The sequence below is a fragment of the Arachis stenosperma genome, chromosome 9, assembly GCF_014773155.1.
Source record: "Arachis stenosperma cultivar V10309 chromosome 9, arast.V10309.gnm1.PFL2, whole genome shotgun sequence".
Lineage (NCBI taxonomy): Eukaryota > Viridiplantae > Streptophyta > Magnoliopsida > Fabales > Fabaceae > Arachis > Arachis stenosperma.
In genome coordinates, this window is record NC_080385.1 from 159,832,216 (window position 1) to 159,846,472 (window position 14,257).

At 34.7% G+C, this 14,257-nt stretch overlaps 1 protein-coding gene across 3 annotated transcripts; it reads left to right on the top strand.

Annotated features, from left to right (window-relative positions):
* Positions 1–9,793: 9,793 nt before the first annotated feature.
* Positions 9,794–14,116, top strand: LOC130951260 (uncharacterized). Of its 3 annotated transcripts, none has more exons than XM_057879907.1 (6): positions 9,794–10,001; positions 10,121–10,163; positions 10,513–10,930; positions 11,045–13,034; positions 13,223–13,429; positions 13,606–14,116. In XM_057879907.1, exons 3-6 carry the CDS (start codon positions 10,590–10,592, stop codon positions 13,918–13,920), a joined length of 2,853 nt encoding a protein of 950 aa, XP_057735890.1. In that variant the 5' UTR covers positions 9,794–10,001; positions 10,121–10,163; positions 10,513–10,589; the 3' UTR covers positions 13,921–14,116. The 3 variants fall into 3 exon arrangements, with proteins under 3 accessions (XP_057735890.1, XP_057735891.1, XP_057735889.1); XM_057879908.1 differs by having other exon boundaries at positions 10,569–10,930; XM_057879906.1 differs by lacking the exon at positions 10,121–10,163 and having other exon boundaries at positions 9,886–10,001.
* The last annotated feature ends 141 nt before the right edge of the window (positions 14,117–14,257 follow it).

The window sequence follows — 14,257 nt, forward strand, 5'->3', positions numbered from 1 at the left end:
CTTGATTCGATAAAAAAAGCTCAAGTTGAAGTGATGAAACTTCTTCCAATTTCCTCTTCTGGCTAACTAGCTGACATCTTCACCAAATCTTTGTCTTCTCAACCCTTCCATCTTAATCTAAACTTAGTGTTCTTGACATCTTTCATCTTCCAACTTGCGGAGCGTATTAAACCACTCTTCTACCTTAGCCCATGACAACAATAAAGACGTCTCACGACTAGGGGTGGCAAACGGGCCTTAATCCGCCGGGCCGGCCCGCGTAACCCGCCAAAAAAGGCGGGCTGGGCTGGAAATTTGGGACCGCCGTAAGACAAAAGCCCGCCTAACCCAAACCGCTTAAACCGTGGGCTTTGGTGGGCTTTGGCGGGGCGGGGCGGGCTGCCCCGGCGGGCTGAATGTTTTTTTTTTTGGGCTGAACCCATTAGGCATTAGCCATTACCCATGAACCCAGACCCAGAACCCAAGAACCCACCCACCCACCCGACCCGACCTGACCCAATCCCCATTCCCCACCCACCTAAACGGCTGAAAGTCTGAAACCCTAAATTGAATCCCCATTCGGCCATTCCCCAATCCCTAACCTAATCCCCATTGCAGATTTGCAGCTGCCTCACTCTCACTCGTCGGTCCTCTCCTCTCAGTTCCTCGGCAGACGGCAGCACCGCAGCACCCAGACACTCAGTCGTCTCGTCTCCACTCTCCAGTCTCCTCGACGGATCTCAGCCTCTCACTCGGTTCCTAAGCTCAGCCTCTCACTCGGATCTCAGCCTCCTCACCGCCACTCTCAGTCTCTCACTCGGTCATCCTAAGCTCCTCACCATCACGCTCAGTCTCTCAATTCCATCGTCCAGCGACCTCAGCTCGAACTTCAGAGAGGACTCCTCACCTCTGTCTGGCCGTCGTCGCTGCTGCCTGCTGGTCTCGGTCCTGGGCTCCTGGGTCTTGTGGGTCGTGACTTGTCCTCTGAATCTGCTGCTCCTCGCTCTCGGTCACAGACTCACGGCTACTCCACGCTCTCGGTCACGGCTGCTGCCTGCTTGTCTCCTTGATCCTTCAAGGTCTGCACAACTTTAACCTTTGCTAATGCTATTACCTGAAGTCCTGAACACATATTTGTAACTAATTCTTTGTTTTTAAATTATTAACACAAGTTGATATATGATATACTTGATGATTGTAATTTATAGTGTGTGTTGCTAAGTGAAGGTGCATGGTGTTGTTATTTATTATGTACAAAAAAAGGGTGGAGTTATCTTAAGAGAATTGAACAATTTTATTCTTTGAATTTGTCATTCTGGTGCAGTTGTTAGTGCGGTTTTTAGCACCCAAGTGGTGAATTTGATAATAGATTAATGGTTGTTAAATATACTTGATAATGGTTGATTGTTGGTTAAATACTTGAATTTGATAATGGTTGAGTTTTGAATATACTTTATAATGGTTGAGTTTTGATTATGAGTGCCAGGTCAAGCAGTAAGTTTTTTAAACTTCCAACTTTTCTTTAATCACAAGTATTCATGATCTGCCATACTCTCATTATAGACAGCTTAATCTTGTTATATAAGAAACTTCAGCTTCAAGAATGTAAATATGTTGTTCCATTATTCATCTATATCATTATTTTGCATCTAAATCTTTCTCCTAGGCCATTTGATTAGACATTCATTCATCCTATTCTCAATTATTAAACTAAAGCTTGTTTTCCAATCATATTCTTGTTGAATAGGTCACTTCTCTGGGTTCAACACTTGCTATTAAGCTATTGAGTAACACAAGAATTGAGGATTCAAGCTTTTCACTGATGATCAATTAGAGAAATTGAGTGAACATATTGATCCCTCAAAAACCTCTCTTCTAGACTACTATCCCCTCCCAAAAACTGGTGAAAGATTTCCTGTGGCAGATCCAAACTTAGCTCCAAGGTACTTAATCCTTTATGATTGTTGTTAGAATATAGAGTCTTTGAAATTTAGTTCCCAATAAATTTAGCTTTGATTGGATGTTGTTTTCATATAATTCAGTTCTAAATTTGTTAGAATCTCACAGTTGGGGATTATTTTTCTTTTAAGATTTTTCCTCCTATTCTGTTTCAGTAAGCATTATAAATTAAAATTTTTCCCTTGCCAAGGTTTAAAATTGAATAATATTAGATGTAATAAGTGTGTAATTATAAATGTTATATGTATGAAATTATAAACATTAAGTTAAATAAGATAACTTTGAGTTATGGTTTATAAATTAAAATTTTGCCCTGGCAAAGGGTCAACTGGTTGTAATTGAGATTTGAGGGTGGTACCAGTTCTTAAGAAAAATAACAGTATTTGACTATACATTGATTGCGGGACAACAATTTATTTCGTTGTTAAAATATGCATTTAAGTTAATGTGCTAAATTGTTCTAACTAGAATTACTAGATGAGTATTCAATTTTTAAATATACTTGATAATGGTTGATTGTTGGTTAAATGCTTGAATTTGATAATGGTTGAGTTTTGAATATACTTCATAATGGTTGAGTTTTGATTATGAGTTTATGACTGAATACTTGCTGTTTTTTGTATGATTTGCTAATGGTTGAAAAACCTAGTTCATATAAACAATTTACATTTACTTTTATTTCAGGAAATATGAATTCTGAAACTGTGAGTAACCTTGTTACTACTGGAGTTGGTTCTGAGGCTGCTCCGGTCGAGGTTGATGAACCTAGTTCGAAAAGGCTGAGACCAGCAACCTCTGATGTTTGGAATTTTTTCAAAAAGCTCGGTCCAGATAAGGATGGAGTAGAACGTGCTGAGTGTAAAGGATGCAAGAAAGTGTTTAAAGCTGGAGGTAAGCGATATGGCACTTCTACTATAAAACGGCATCTTGATAGTTGTACTCAAATTAAGCATGAAGATATTGGTCAGACTATAGCAGAATTACAACTTAAAATAGGTTCACTTAAGATTGATTCAGGAGTGGCTAGAGATATGTTTGCTGGGTATGTAGTTGCTGGGGATAAGCCTTTTAATATGGTTGATGATAGGAGATTTAGAAATTGGGTGAAATATATTAGTCCAACTTTGAAACTTCCTTCTAGGAATACGATTAAAGCTGACATAGTGAAAGTTTACAAGAGAGAAGCTGCGAAACTTAAAAAAATTTTAGTTTCCATTCCAAATAGAATTTGCTTAACATCTGATCTTTGGACTTCCAGTACCAATGAGGGGTTTATATGTTTGACTGCACATTTTGTCGATGAGAACTAGAAATTACAGAGTAAAATTCTCAATTTTTGTCATATGCCTCCTCCTCACACAGGATTTGAATTGTCTTCTAAAATCTTTATGCTTTTGACTGAGTGGAAAGTTGATAAAAAGATTTTTTCCATTACTTTGGATAATGCTTCTTCTAATGATACTTGTGTTGAACACTTGAAAAGTACTTTGGATGTGCATGGTTCATTGTTGTGTGGTGGTGAGTTCTTTCATGTTCGTTGCTCTGCTCATATTTTAAATCTTATTGTCCAAGATGGAATGAAAATATGTGGTGATGCAGTGTTTAAGATTAGAGAGGGTATTAAGTTTCTGAGAAAATCTGAAAGTCGAATGGTTAAGTTTAAAGAATGTTTTGAAGATATTGAGGGACTTGAGTATACGACTGCATTATGTTTAGATGTTCCTACTAGGTGGAATTCACTTTATGCAATGCTTGCAAGTGCTATTCCTTACAAGAAAGCTTTTGAAATGTATAAAGTAAAAGAAGCTGGGTTTAGGGAGTTTTGTCCTTCATCAGATGAGTGGAGAAGAACTGAAAAGATATGTGATTTCTTGTTACCATTTTACGAAACTACCAAGTTGATGTCTGGAACTTCTTACCCAACATCCAACTTGTATTTTTTACAAGTTTGGCAAATCCAGCTGATTTTAATGAATAGTTTGAAGAATGATGAAGTGCTTATAAGGAACATGGGAGAAAAAAATGATGATTAAGTTCAATAAATATTGGGAAGAATACAGTGTTGTTCTTGCATTTGGGGCAGTTCTTGATCCTAGATTTAAACTCAACACTTTGGTTCATTGCTATAATGAGATTGATCCTATTAGTGCTAAAGACAAAGTGGAGCTTGTGAAGAGTAAGTTATACAAGCTTTTTGAGGTTTATGACCAAAATTCCTCTACAACTGTAGAGAGTTCTTTCCAACTTTCAAGTAATTTTTCTCAAGCAACATCTTCTGCAATTGGAACTCAGCTTATTAAAATTGTTGGTGTAAGTATTTTTATCTACTTGATTATATGTGTTTTTTATTTTTCATGCTCTTTGATTCATATATTGTTTGTAATGCAAAGGATTTGATGTCCCGTAATCAAGAAGCTGAAGTGAAAAGTGGAAAGAACCAACTGGATATTTATTTGAGTGAGGCAACATTATTTTGCAATGATGCAATCATTGATGTTTTGCAATGGTGGAAAGACAACCATCATCGTTTTCCAACACTATCACTAATGGCACGAGATTTGTTGAGCATTCCTATTACTACCGTGGTTTCAAAATCTGCATTTAGCATGGGTTCTCATGTTTTGAATAAGTATAGAAGTCGTTTGTTGTCAGATAATGTTGAAGCGGTGATTTGCACCAGAAATTGGATACGTGGATATGATGATTTTGGTATATTATATTTATGACATACATACTTGAGTGATTTTGAACATTATTATGTACTATTTTGCTAATATATTTATTTACTTTTTTCTAGAGGAAGATAAAGATCAGGAAGATATTGCAAAAGGAGAAGGCTATTCTTCAGGAGTTGGTTCCAATGATGTTATTGACTTATATGAAGATGAAGATGAAAATTAAGTGTATTGAATTAAGTTTAATTTGCTTTGAAGACTATTTATAATTATGTTTTTGGACTTTGGATTATATATTTATTTTGTCTATGGGACTATTTATAACTATGACTTGAGTATTTTGGATAATTGGATTATGTTTATTTACTTTGAAGACTATTTATATCCTTTGAAGACTATTTATATTTAATATTTGTATTTATATTGATTTAAATAGAAGATATTAGATATGTTCTTCTAAAAAAAATAATTAATTAGGCGGGACTTAGCCCGATTTATATTAATTTAAATAGAAGATATTTTTTCTTATTTTAAAAAAAAAAACTAATTAGGCGGGCTTAGCCCGCCAGCCCGCCAGCCCGCCATTAGGCGGGGCGGGCTAGGATTTTGGGACCGCCAGAATAGGCGGGGCGGGGCGGGCCAGCCCGCCAGAGAGCGGGCTTCCGGCGGGGCGGGGCGGGGCGGGGCGGGGCGGGCTTCCCCGCCTGACACCCCTACTCACGACCCACAAATTCAGCCCAACAGAATATACAAATTCAATTATAATTTTAGTCTTTATCTTATCTTTATCTTTATCTTATCTTTATTTGCTTTTATTTTTCACAGGCCAATGCTCTATATATACTTAGTTTTACCTTCATAGTTTACAATTTTCAATCAATCAACAATTAATAAATTTTCTTCATCTTTTCTTTTCTTTCTTTATTCTTTCACAATTTTATTATCTTTTATTTATTTTTTATGTACTCTTTCCGTTTTATTAAAAGACAAATTTAAAGAACAAATAATTTTTTAGAGACTAATTCAATTATTAAGTCGAATAAATAAATTGATAATAAAAATAGTTAGATTAACAATATATGAATTAAAAAATTAATGGATTTAGTATTATAAATTTACTAATAAAAATCCTAAGTACGTTAACAGCATTAACTTGGTGATAATGAAAGGATCATTTTAATTTACAAATTAAAAAAAAATATTTTGATTAATTAAAAAAAATATGGAGCACTCATAGTAGAGCCATCACGCCAACATGGTATTTCACCATCATAGTAGTGCCTATAAATTTCACGATTGTGGCCTATGTTTCTCTTTTATCACACATCATTATGCATGTCATTATCTAATTCACATTTGGCGCCTACTTATTTATCCTAATCATGACTAGAGTTAGAAAAAAAAAAAGGATAGAAAATGATTCATTAGTTTGCAGCTGGAACGACCAAATTATGTGCACAATTATTAGTCATTACTATATAAACTCTCAAAGATCTTTTATCCTTGAGGTTATGAGTGGTGGCTTGCAAAGTCGTGAGTTTATTTCTTTTTTTAATTTGTGTGTTTTTTTTTTCGATTTCATTGCAAATATCTATCCCACTTCTACCAAAATATTTATTAAAATTAAATGCAGCGATATACTAGAGTACTTAAATCATAAATCAAGAGTTACGCTTATTCCATCGTTTAAAAAATATTTATATTTAAATCTTATAACGTTACCCATTCATTTAACGGTGACCAGAAAAATATCCCTTATAATATCAATAAATTTTCCATTTCACAATAGTTGTATAATAGTATAAGATTTGATTTGATAATATTTTTTATTTTTTATAATTAGCCTAATAAAGTTAGTTTTTAAAAATAGTATTTTAAAGTTTAGTAAATTAAATTAAAAGTAATTTTCAATAGTTATAATTAATAATAATTTTGTTTCATTAAATATTTTTTAAAATTTAAAATTAACATAATAAACATAAATAAAAAAATATTTTGATCAAAAATAAAATTTAATATCAATAATTTAATTAAGAATAAATTTAAATATTTATTAATATAAAATTATTTTAGACATTTTAATTTTGATAAATATAAACTAATTTTTAAAAATATTTAAAAGTTACTATAATTTTTTAACTATTGAAAATATTGAAAATATTTGATCAACAAATAAATTTCTTAAAGATATACTAAAATATAATTATAATTAAACTAGTATGCTTCAATTTCTAAAATTAACTATGTCAAAAACATTTTAAAGTTAAGAAAAAGGAAAAAATATATTATGCATAAGTAATTATTCTCAAAAATAACAATTTTATATACTTTAAAACAAAAATAACCTCTTACAAATTTTATTAGTATTTAGTCTTTATCTAACCAAAAATACTATGTATATACAAAAAGTTAATAATGTATTTGTATATAAATATATAAAATATATAATTTATTTTTAATATATATTTTATATTTTAATATATAATTTATAAGATAATTAATTTAATAACTCAAATTTTTATGTACATCTAACATAATTATTATCAAATACTTTCATTGTTAACTTGTATTTTCATTGATTATTTTTAATATAACACAATAAATATAAAATAATCATATAGTTCAATGATTAAAAAAATTGTAATTTTGTGTAATGTATAATTTAAAGAATTTAATTTTGATGTACGAATAATTTTACATATATTTAATGATATAACTAGTCATAAAAAAAATTTAACAATATAATACCACATTAAAAAAATAACTATTTTTTATATTGAAAGATTATCCAAAAGAGCGAATATAATTACACAATTGTAATTAAATTTGATTGGTCTAGTAATTAGTTCACTAGTTCGCCTAAACAAGTGATAGGAATTTGAATCCCGTTTTTTACATGCTGCAATCTATTGACTAACGATTCCATTTTATTCTGTAAGGCTAATCCTGAAGCATGTTCAAATATTCTGCATTTATTGAATTCTTATGAAAGCATCTGTGGCCAGAGGGTAAATCTTAATAAATCTGCTGTATTCTTTAGCCACAACACTCCGTCCACTACTCGTACACTACTGGCTAACTCTATGAATATTAATCATATTGGGGCTCAGGATAAATACCTTGGTTTGCATTCTACAGTCTCTAAATCGAAAAAGGCTTCTTTTAGTATGATCAAAGAAAAGATTCGGAAAAGAATCCAAGGGTGGAAGCGCAATCTTCTTTCGTCAGGTGGTAGACACGTATTGCTTAAGGCAGTGAGAGAAACTATTCCTATTTATACATTGTCTTGCTTCAAGTTGCCTGATGGTTTAATTTCGGAAATTCACTCTTTACTTTCTCAGTTCTGGTGGGGACAAAAAGGTTCTGAAAGGAGGATGGCTTGGATTAGCTGGGACACTATGACTCGCCCACGAAAAGAAGGAGGCCTTGGATTTAAAGATCTCAGAATCCAAAATCTGGCGCTTTTAGGCAAACAGTTTTGGCGACTTGTATCACAGCCTACTTCCTTATTATCCAAAATTTTAAGAGGTAAATACTTTAGCAATGGTAATGCTATAACGGCAGAAATTGGACCTTCTTGGGGATGGAGGAGCATACTGGAAGGCCGAAAGATTGTTGAAAAAGGTCTTAATTGGGCTGTGGGTACTGGTGAGAATATCCGAACCTTTGAGGATCCTTGGCTGCCTCCTCCGTATCCTTTAATGATTTCTGACATGCCAAATAGACAGGCTATTTCTGAGTTGTTTCCAAGAGTTAAAGATCTAATTACTGAAGATAGAAATTGGAATCAGAATCTCATTCAAGAACTATTTCCCCAAGACGTTGCAAACAGGATTTTGTCAGTTAAAATTCAGCAGAGTAGGGACAAATTGCAATGGGATTTGAACAAATCCAAGCAATATGATACAGCTTCAGGTTACAGAATTGGCTATTTATTTTACCATCCGCCTCTGGAGCTTTGCCCTAATTATATGCAACAGAAAAAGCCGTGGATTGATCTATGGAAGTTGAACTTGCCTCACAAAATTAAGCTATTTATCTGGAAAGCTCTCCATGGCCGACTTCCGATGCTTGCTCAAATTCATCACCGCATCCCATCTATATCACCAATATGCCCTTGCTGTCATGAAGCAACGGAAACAGTCACTCATTGTTTGATCGATTATCTTCGTGACTGTCTTCCCCCTCAGAGTTCTAACGACTTTTGGACATGGTGGACTGCATCAATAGAGATACTTAACCCGTTGAAGAATGCTGACCGTAATCCTCAATTGCTTGCCATCATTTGCTGGAACTGCTGGAAAGCTTGCAACCAGTTGATTTTTGAAGGTTCTACTTCTATGCCGTCTGCCATTCTAGCAAGCTCTGTCAAGTTGCTCCGTGAAATCCAAAGAACTCCCAGTTTAGGTCGTCATCTCCATGAGACAAGCTCTTAGGTGCATTCAATTTGATTTATCATTATTTCTTCTTTAAGATTTTTCTTCGTTTTTCGACCACGCACCGTTGGATGAATACCTTCAGTGTAGTGTTTTTGGGAAATCCCCACCTTTTATTATGCTGTCCTGCTTTTGGACATCTTTGTATTTCATTTTTTAATAATTAATGAAATAAACCTATTATCTTTGGGGAAAAAAAATCTATTGACTAACGACAAACTCTTAAATGAAGTTTTGATCCACGACGAATTAGTCTTTGGCCTATCGGACATCGAATTCCGCCTTATGCATGCAACAATTTTTTGCCAATATCAAATTTTTAAATAAAACTTTTATCCACTACGAATTAGTTCCTGAACGATCAGAACAAAAAAAATATGGTAATAAGGAAAAAAAAATTATACAAAATATTTTATACTATTATTTGATCAAAATTAAATTCGAATTTAAATAGTAAGAAAAAAAAACGAATACTAAGGATTTTGAAGAAAAAATGTGGTAGGTGTGGGACCTAGAATTGAATCATAGATTCATAGGTTATAAGAGTAATTATAATTGAAATTGATTTGATTAAAAATATAATGTGCGCCTGATCCAACAAAAACAAATAAACCAACGACATCCCCCGCTCCTTCGAAGGCATCGTCACACTTTTAAATAAAAACGCTTTTGCGTTTGCCTCTTCAAACTTGCAATTAATCCTTTCATTTCATATTTTTGAACACTCATTCCAAATTGAACCACCTTCCTTTCTAATTAATTAATTATCACGCATTTAATTCTCGGATTTTCATTCATCCATATTTTACTTTTGAAAATAATTGGACACTAGAAAGTACGCATTGCATTTCAGTTACACAATTCAAAAGATTTCATCGTTCATCTTTTCTTTGGCTCTCACCTTCGTTCTGCTGCTGCTTCAACTGGTTTTATTTTGACCGTTTGGAACCTTGTGAGTCTCTCTCTCTCTCTTCTTCTTTTTGTTTGTTTCTTTTGTAACAAAGAAAATTTCGAATCTGAAAAGGTTTTATTTTGATTTGTTTATTTCTTTCTTTTTTGTGTATTGTCAAGTTCACTCACTCAAGAAGCCGCAATCAACTCCCCTGAATTCCAGGTCTTGAGCATTTTCTTCAAAAATAGGGTTTCGTTTTTTTATCCCCGGTTGATTCTTCTATGCAAGTTGATGGATGATAGTATTATCATATTTGTTATCTGTTTAATTTAATTTTCTTTTAATTGCTGATTGTTGTGGAAATCAAGTAATCAGTGTTTCACTTTTATGTAACATCATGGTTCAGCTATACTAGTTTATACCTTAGCTTTTCTTTCTCTATTTTTTTTTCCTTTTTAATTCTATCTTATTTTGTTTGGTTGCTTTTTCATCCCCAAATTGGTGAATTTGCAACAATGGTTTGATTTTACCTTGATTGAATTTGTGGTTTACGTCTGCATTGTTGGTTCAGTGAGGCCTGAGTTAAATTGTGGAAAAGCTGGAAATTTGATGAGTTTGAGATAGCAGGCACAGAAAAAAGTCCTACTCATGAAGAAACTATTATTTTTCAAATCCTCTGCATCCAGCGGTGGAGGCAACAATGTAGCTACTCCAAAATCAACAAACAAGCATACATTATGGGAGAATTCATCAGATAATGGAATGAATAGTCAGGCTCATGGAAAAGCTGAAAATTATTCCCAGGTCCCCAAGGGATTGTTCTCCAAATCTCGAAAACAAGTTTCTGATACTCATAGTTCTTGTGCTGGTCCAGCTCTTAGAAGGAGCAGGTCATTTTCGTCCGCTGCCTACCACTTGAAAGATCCAAGTAGATCTCCTTCTAGTAGCATTGCTAGTGATCCGTATCATCAGTTTGAGCATTCGTCTCGGTGAGAGTCAATTACCTTATATCGAAATAATATCTTGACTAAAAAGTTTAATTTATGCATTTTGTTGCTTGTGTTTTGCTCGTTATTTCGTTGAACTTTCTGTGTATCTATCAGTTGTCAGGCTCTTAACTCTGAGAAGCAAAAGAGGGATAAGCCAGCACAATTTGCAGTATCTTCTAACCACAATTCCAATGGATACGAGAGACCTGGGTCCCATAGTTCTTCACGATCCCATCATGATTTATCTGGGAACTCTTCGACTTGCTCTAGCAATGTTTCAACTAAGGTTGTAGACCGTTATATTGATGGGGAGCAGCAACTGGAGGACAGTAGACCCAGGAGCAATTCACATAGTTATAATTCTGGGCATGGAAATTATGGTGTGATGCTGCCCCCAAAAATTCAGCTCACAGCACCTAATTCACCAACAGATGGATCCAAAGATAAACCAAGGGCTTACTCATTCAGAGAAGCCAAAGTTAGTCGTCCTCGCCTCTCATCTCGAGATTGGATGGAAAATGGGTTTGGACATGAATCACCAAGGAGTATTGCAAAAAATGTCATTGAGAGACTTTCTCAGTCTCGTGATCTCTCTAAAGCTAGGTCAAAGGATTTGGATCTTGACAATCCAATCACAATCGAAGATATCTATGCAAGATCAGTGAATGGGCACTATGACTCTGATTTGGATGACACCCCACCAAAAAGTTATTTGTTGGATGAACCATTCAGGATGACAAATGGTTATCATGGCATGAATGGCATTTCTGAGGGTATAAGCTGTGATGAAGTTGATGCTGATGCTGATTCTGATCCAGAACTAATGAGAAGGTCAAGGGAAGCTGAGGAGAGAGTTATTCATCTTTCTAAGACGTTAGAACGAGAAAACTTTTTCCCTGATGGTGGTTATGATGTGCCAACACTGATTCAGACAATCAGAAACCTGGCAGAGGAGAAAATAAGCTTGGCTCTTGAAGTTTCGACCCAACTAAGGTCTCGAATCTCTGACAGAGCATCTGCTAAGGAAGATCTTAGACGTGTAAAGACGGAACAGGAGTTTCGAACTCAACGACTTGAGAAAGAGAAGAACGAGATGCAGTCTGCATTGGAAAAGGAACTGGACAGGAGGTCAAGTGACTGGTCGTTCAAGCTTGAGAAGTTCCAGTTAGAAGAACAAAGGCTCCGTGAACGTGTTAGAGAGCTTGCAGAGCAGAATGTATCACTTCAAAGGGAAGTCTCCTCTTTTGGTGAGAGGGAGATGGAGAGCAAACGTGTGATGGCATACACTGATCAACAGCTCAAGGGATTGACTGAAAAGACAGAGAAAATGAAAGAGGAGATTGTTGATTTGCAGCAAAATCTCTTAGAACTACAAGAGAAATATAAGATAGCAGAAGAAAATCGGGACTGTATTCGAAGAAATTTTGAAGAGAAGGATAAGGAGTGCAAAGAGTTACAAAAGTCCTTAACGAGATTATTAAGGACTTGCAGTGACCAAGAGAAGACAATTGCAGGATTACAAGAGGGCTTTAATGTGGAACTTGAGACAAACAAATCTAAGGAGGGCGTTGATAAGCACATTGCCAAAATGCAAATGGAGCAGATGAGGTTAGCCGGAGTAGAATTGGCCTTGAGAAGGGAACTAGAATCCTACAAGGTTGAAGCAGATTCTCTTCGCCATGAGAATATAATTCTGTTAAACAGATTGAAAGCTGATGGTAAAGAATGTTTTGTCGCAACTTATAAATTAGACAAAGAACTGTGGGCCCGCGTCTGCTGCCTTCAGAATCAAGGCCTAACAATGCTGAATGAAAGCACATCTCTGTGTTCTAACATGATGGAATTCATTAAAGGGAAAGGAAGTCATCTTCGTCAAAATATCCAACTGGATAGAGAAGTCATTGGAAACGGTTTAGATGCGCAGTTTATTCTTGAATCTGAAACAAAAATTCAGGGACTTAAAAGTGGTACTGATCGCTTAACTAGGAGTTTGCAGACAATGTCTTCTTTGATGAACGAAAAGTCAAATCCATTGACTTCTAAATTTCAGTCAGAATGTATAGATGCTGATAAATCAACTCAACTGAATGATCAATCATCTGAGGTGAGGTTCTTCCGGAAAATTTTCTGTTGTATTCAAACTAAACTAATATAGACCTTTACTTGCACTATTGTGTTTATTTATTTTAAACCTTTTTTGAAGTTCCAACTTATTTATTTATTATTTCATTTTCATTTTTTTTTTGGGTGAACTTCTCTGTTCTTATCATATGGAACATGTTGTTTATGTAGGATATACTAAGAACTGAGCTTAAAGCAGAATGTTTGGTAACAAGTTTATTACGAGAAAAGATGTACTCTAAAGAGCTCCAAGTTGAGCAGATGCAAGCTGAACTGGCTACAGCAGTAAGAGGAAATGACATACTTAGATCTGAAGTGCAGAATGCTATGGACAACCTTTCAAGTGTAACACATAAGTTGAAGGACCTTGAACTTCAGGTTACTCAGCTATACTGAAATTTTGTTAAAATTCAGCTAGTGTATATTTGCTTCTTGATGAAATTTTGTCATCTTTGTTAGTATTTTTTTTTCTTCCAACGGCTAGTATTTCAACCATTCCCCCAACCCCATGTTAAAAAATGACGTTTTTCCTTGTTTTGGTTCTATTGTAATAGATGATGAAGAAAGATGAGAGTATAAACCACCTTCAAAGTGATCTTCAAGAGGCTATGAGGGAGTTAACAATAACGAGGGGAATGTTGCCCCAAGTGTCAGAGGACAGAGATCGTTGCTGGGAAAAAGTGAAACAGTGTAGTGAGCAGAATATGCTGTTGCAGTCAGAGGTCAATGTATTGAAGAACAAGATAGAGACACTTGAAGAAGATATACTTGTCAAAGAAGGTCAAATAACAATCTTGAAGGATTCCCTTGGCAAAAAACCCTTTGATCTCCTTAGTACTGATTCCATGCATGAGTTTTTGATTAGATGATTACACCTGTCAAATCTTGTTCCTATCACTTAGGACAAATAATTACATTGTTCATAGTTGCCTATATCTCTTCAGAATTGTTGGTCTTCTACAATGTCTTAAAGTTTTTCTTTCTTTTTCCTTTATCGTTTTAGTTTCTTATATACTTGGTGTAAGATTTGGACAGAGAAGTAAAAGAATATATAGAAAAGTCCTTTTTGACCTCTCATCCCTTGAGAAGTTTTATTTTCAGCCGCTACAAGCTTGTTCCTTCACTCATTTCAATTTTTTAATGTTTCATCCTTAATTAATGTGTCCCTTTAGCTATTTGAGGATTCTTGCACATTGCTGTTTGCTG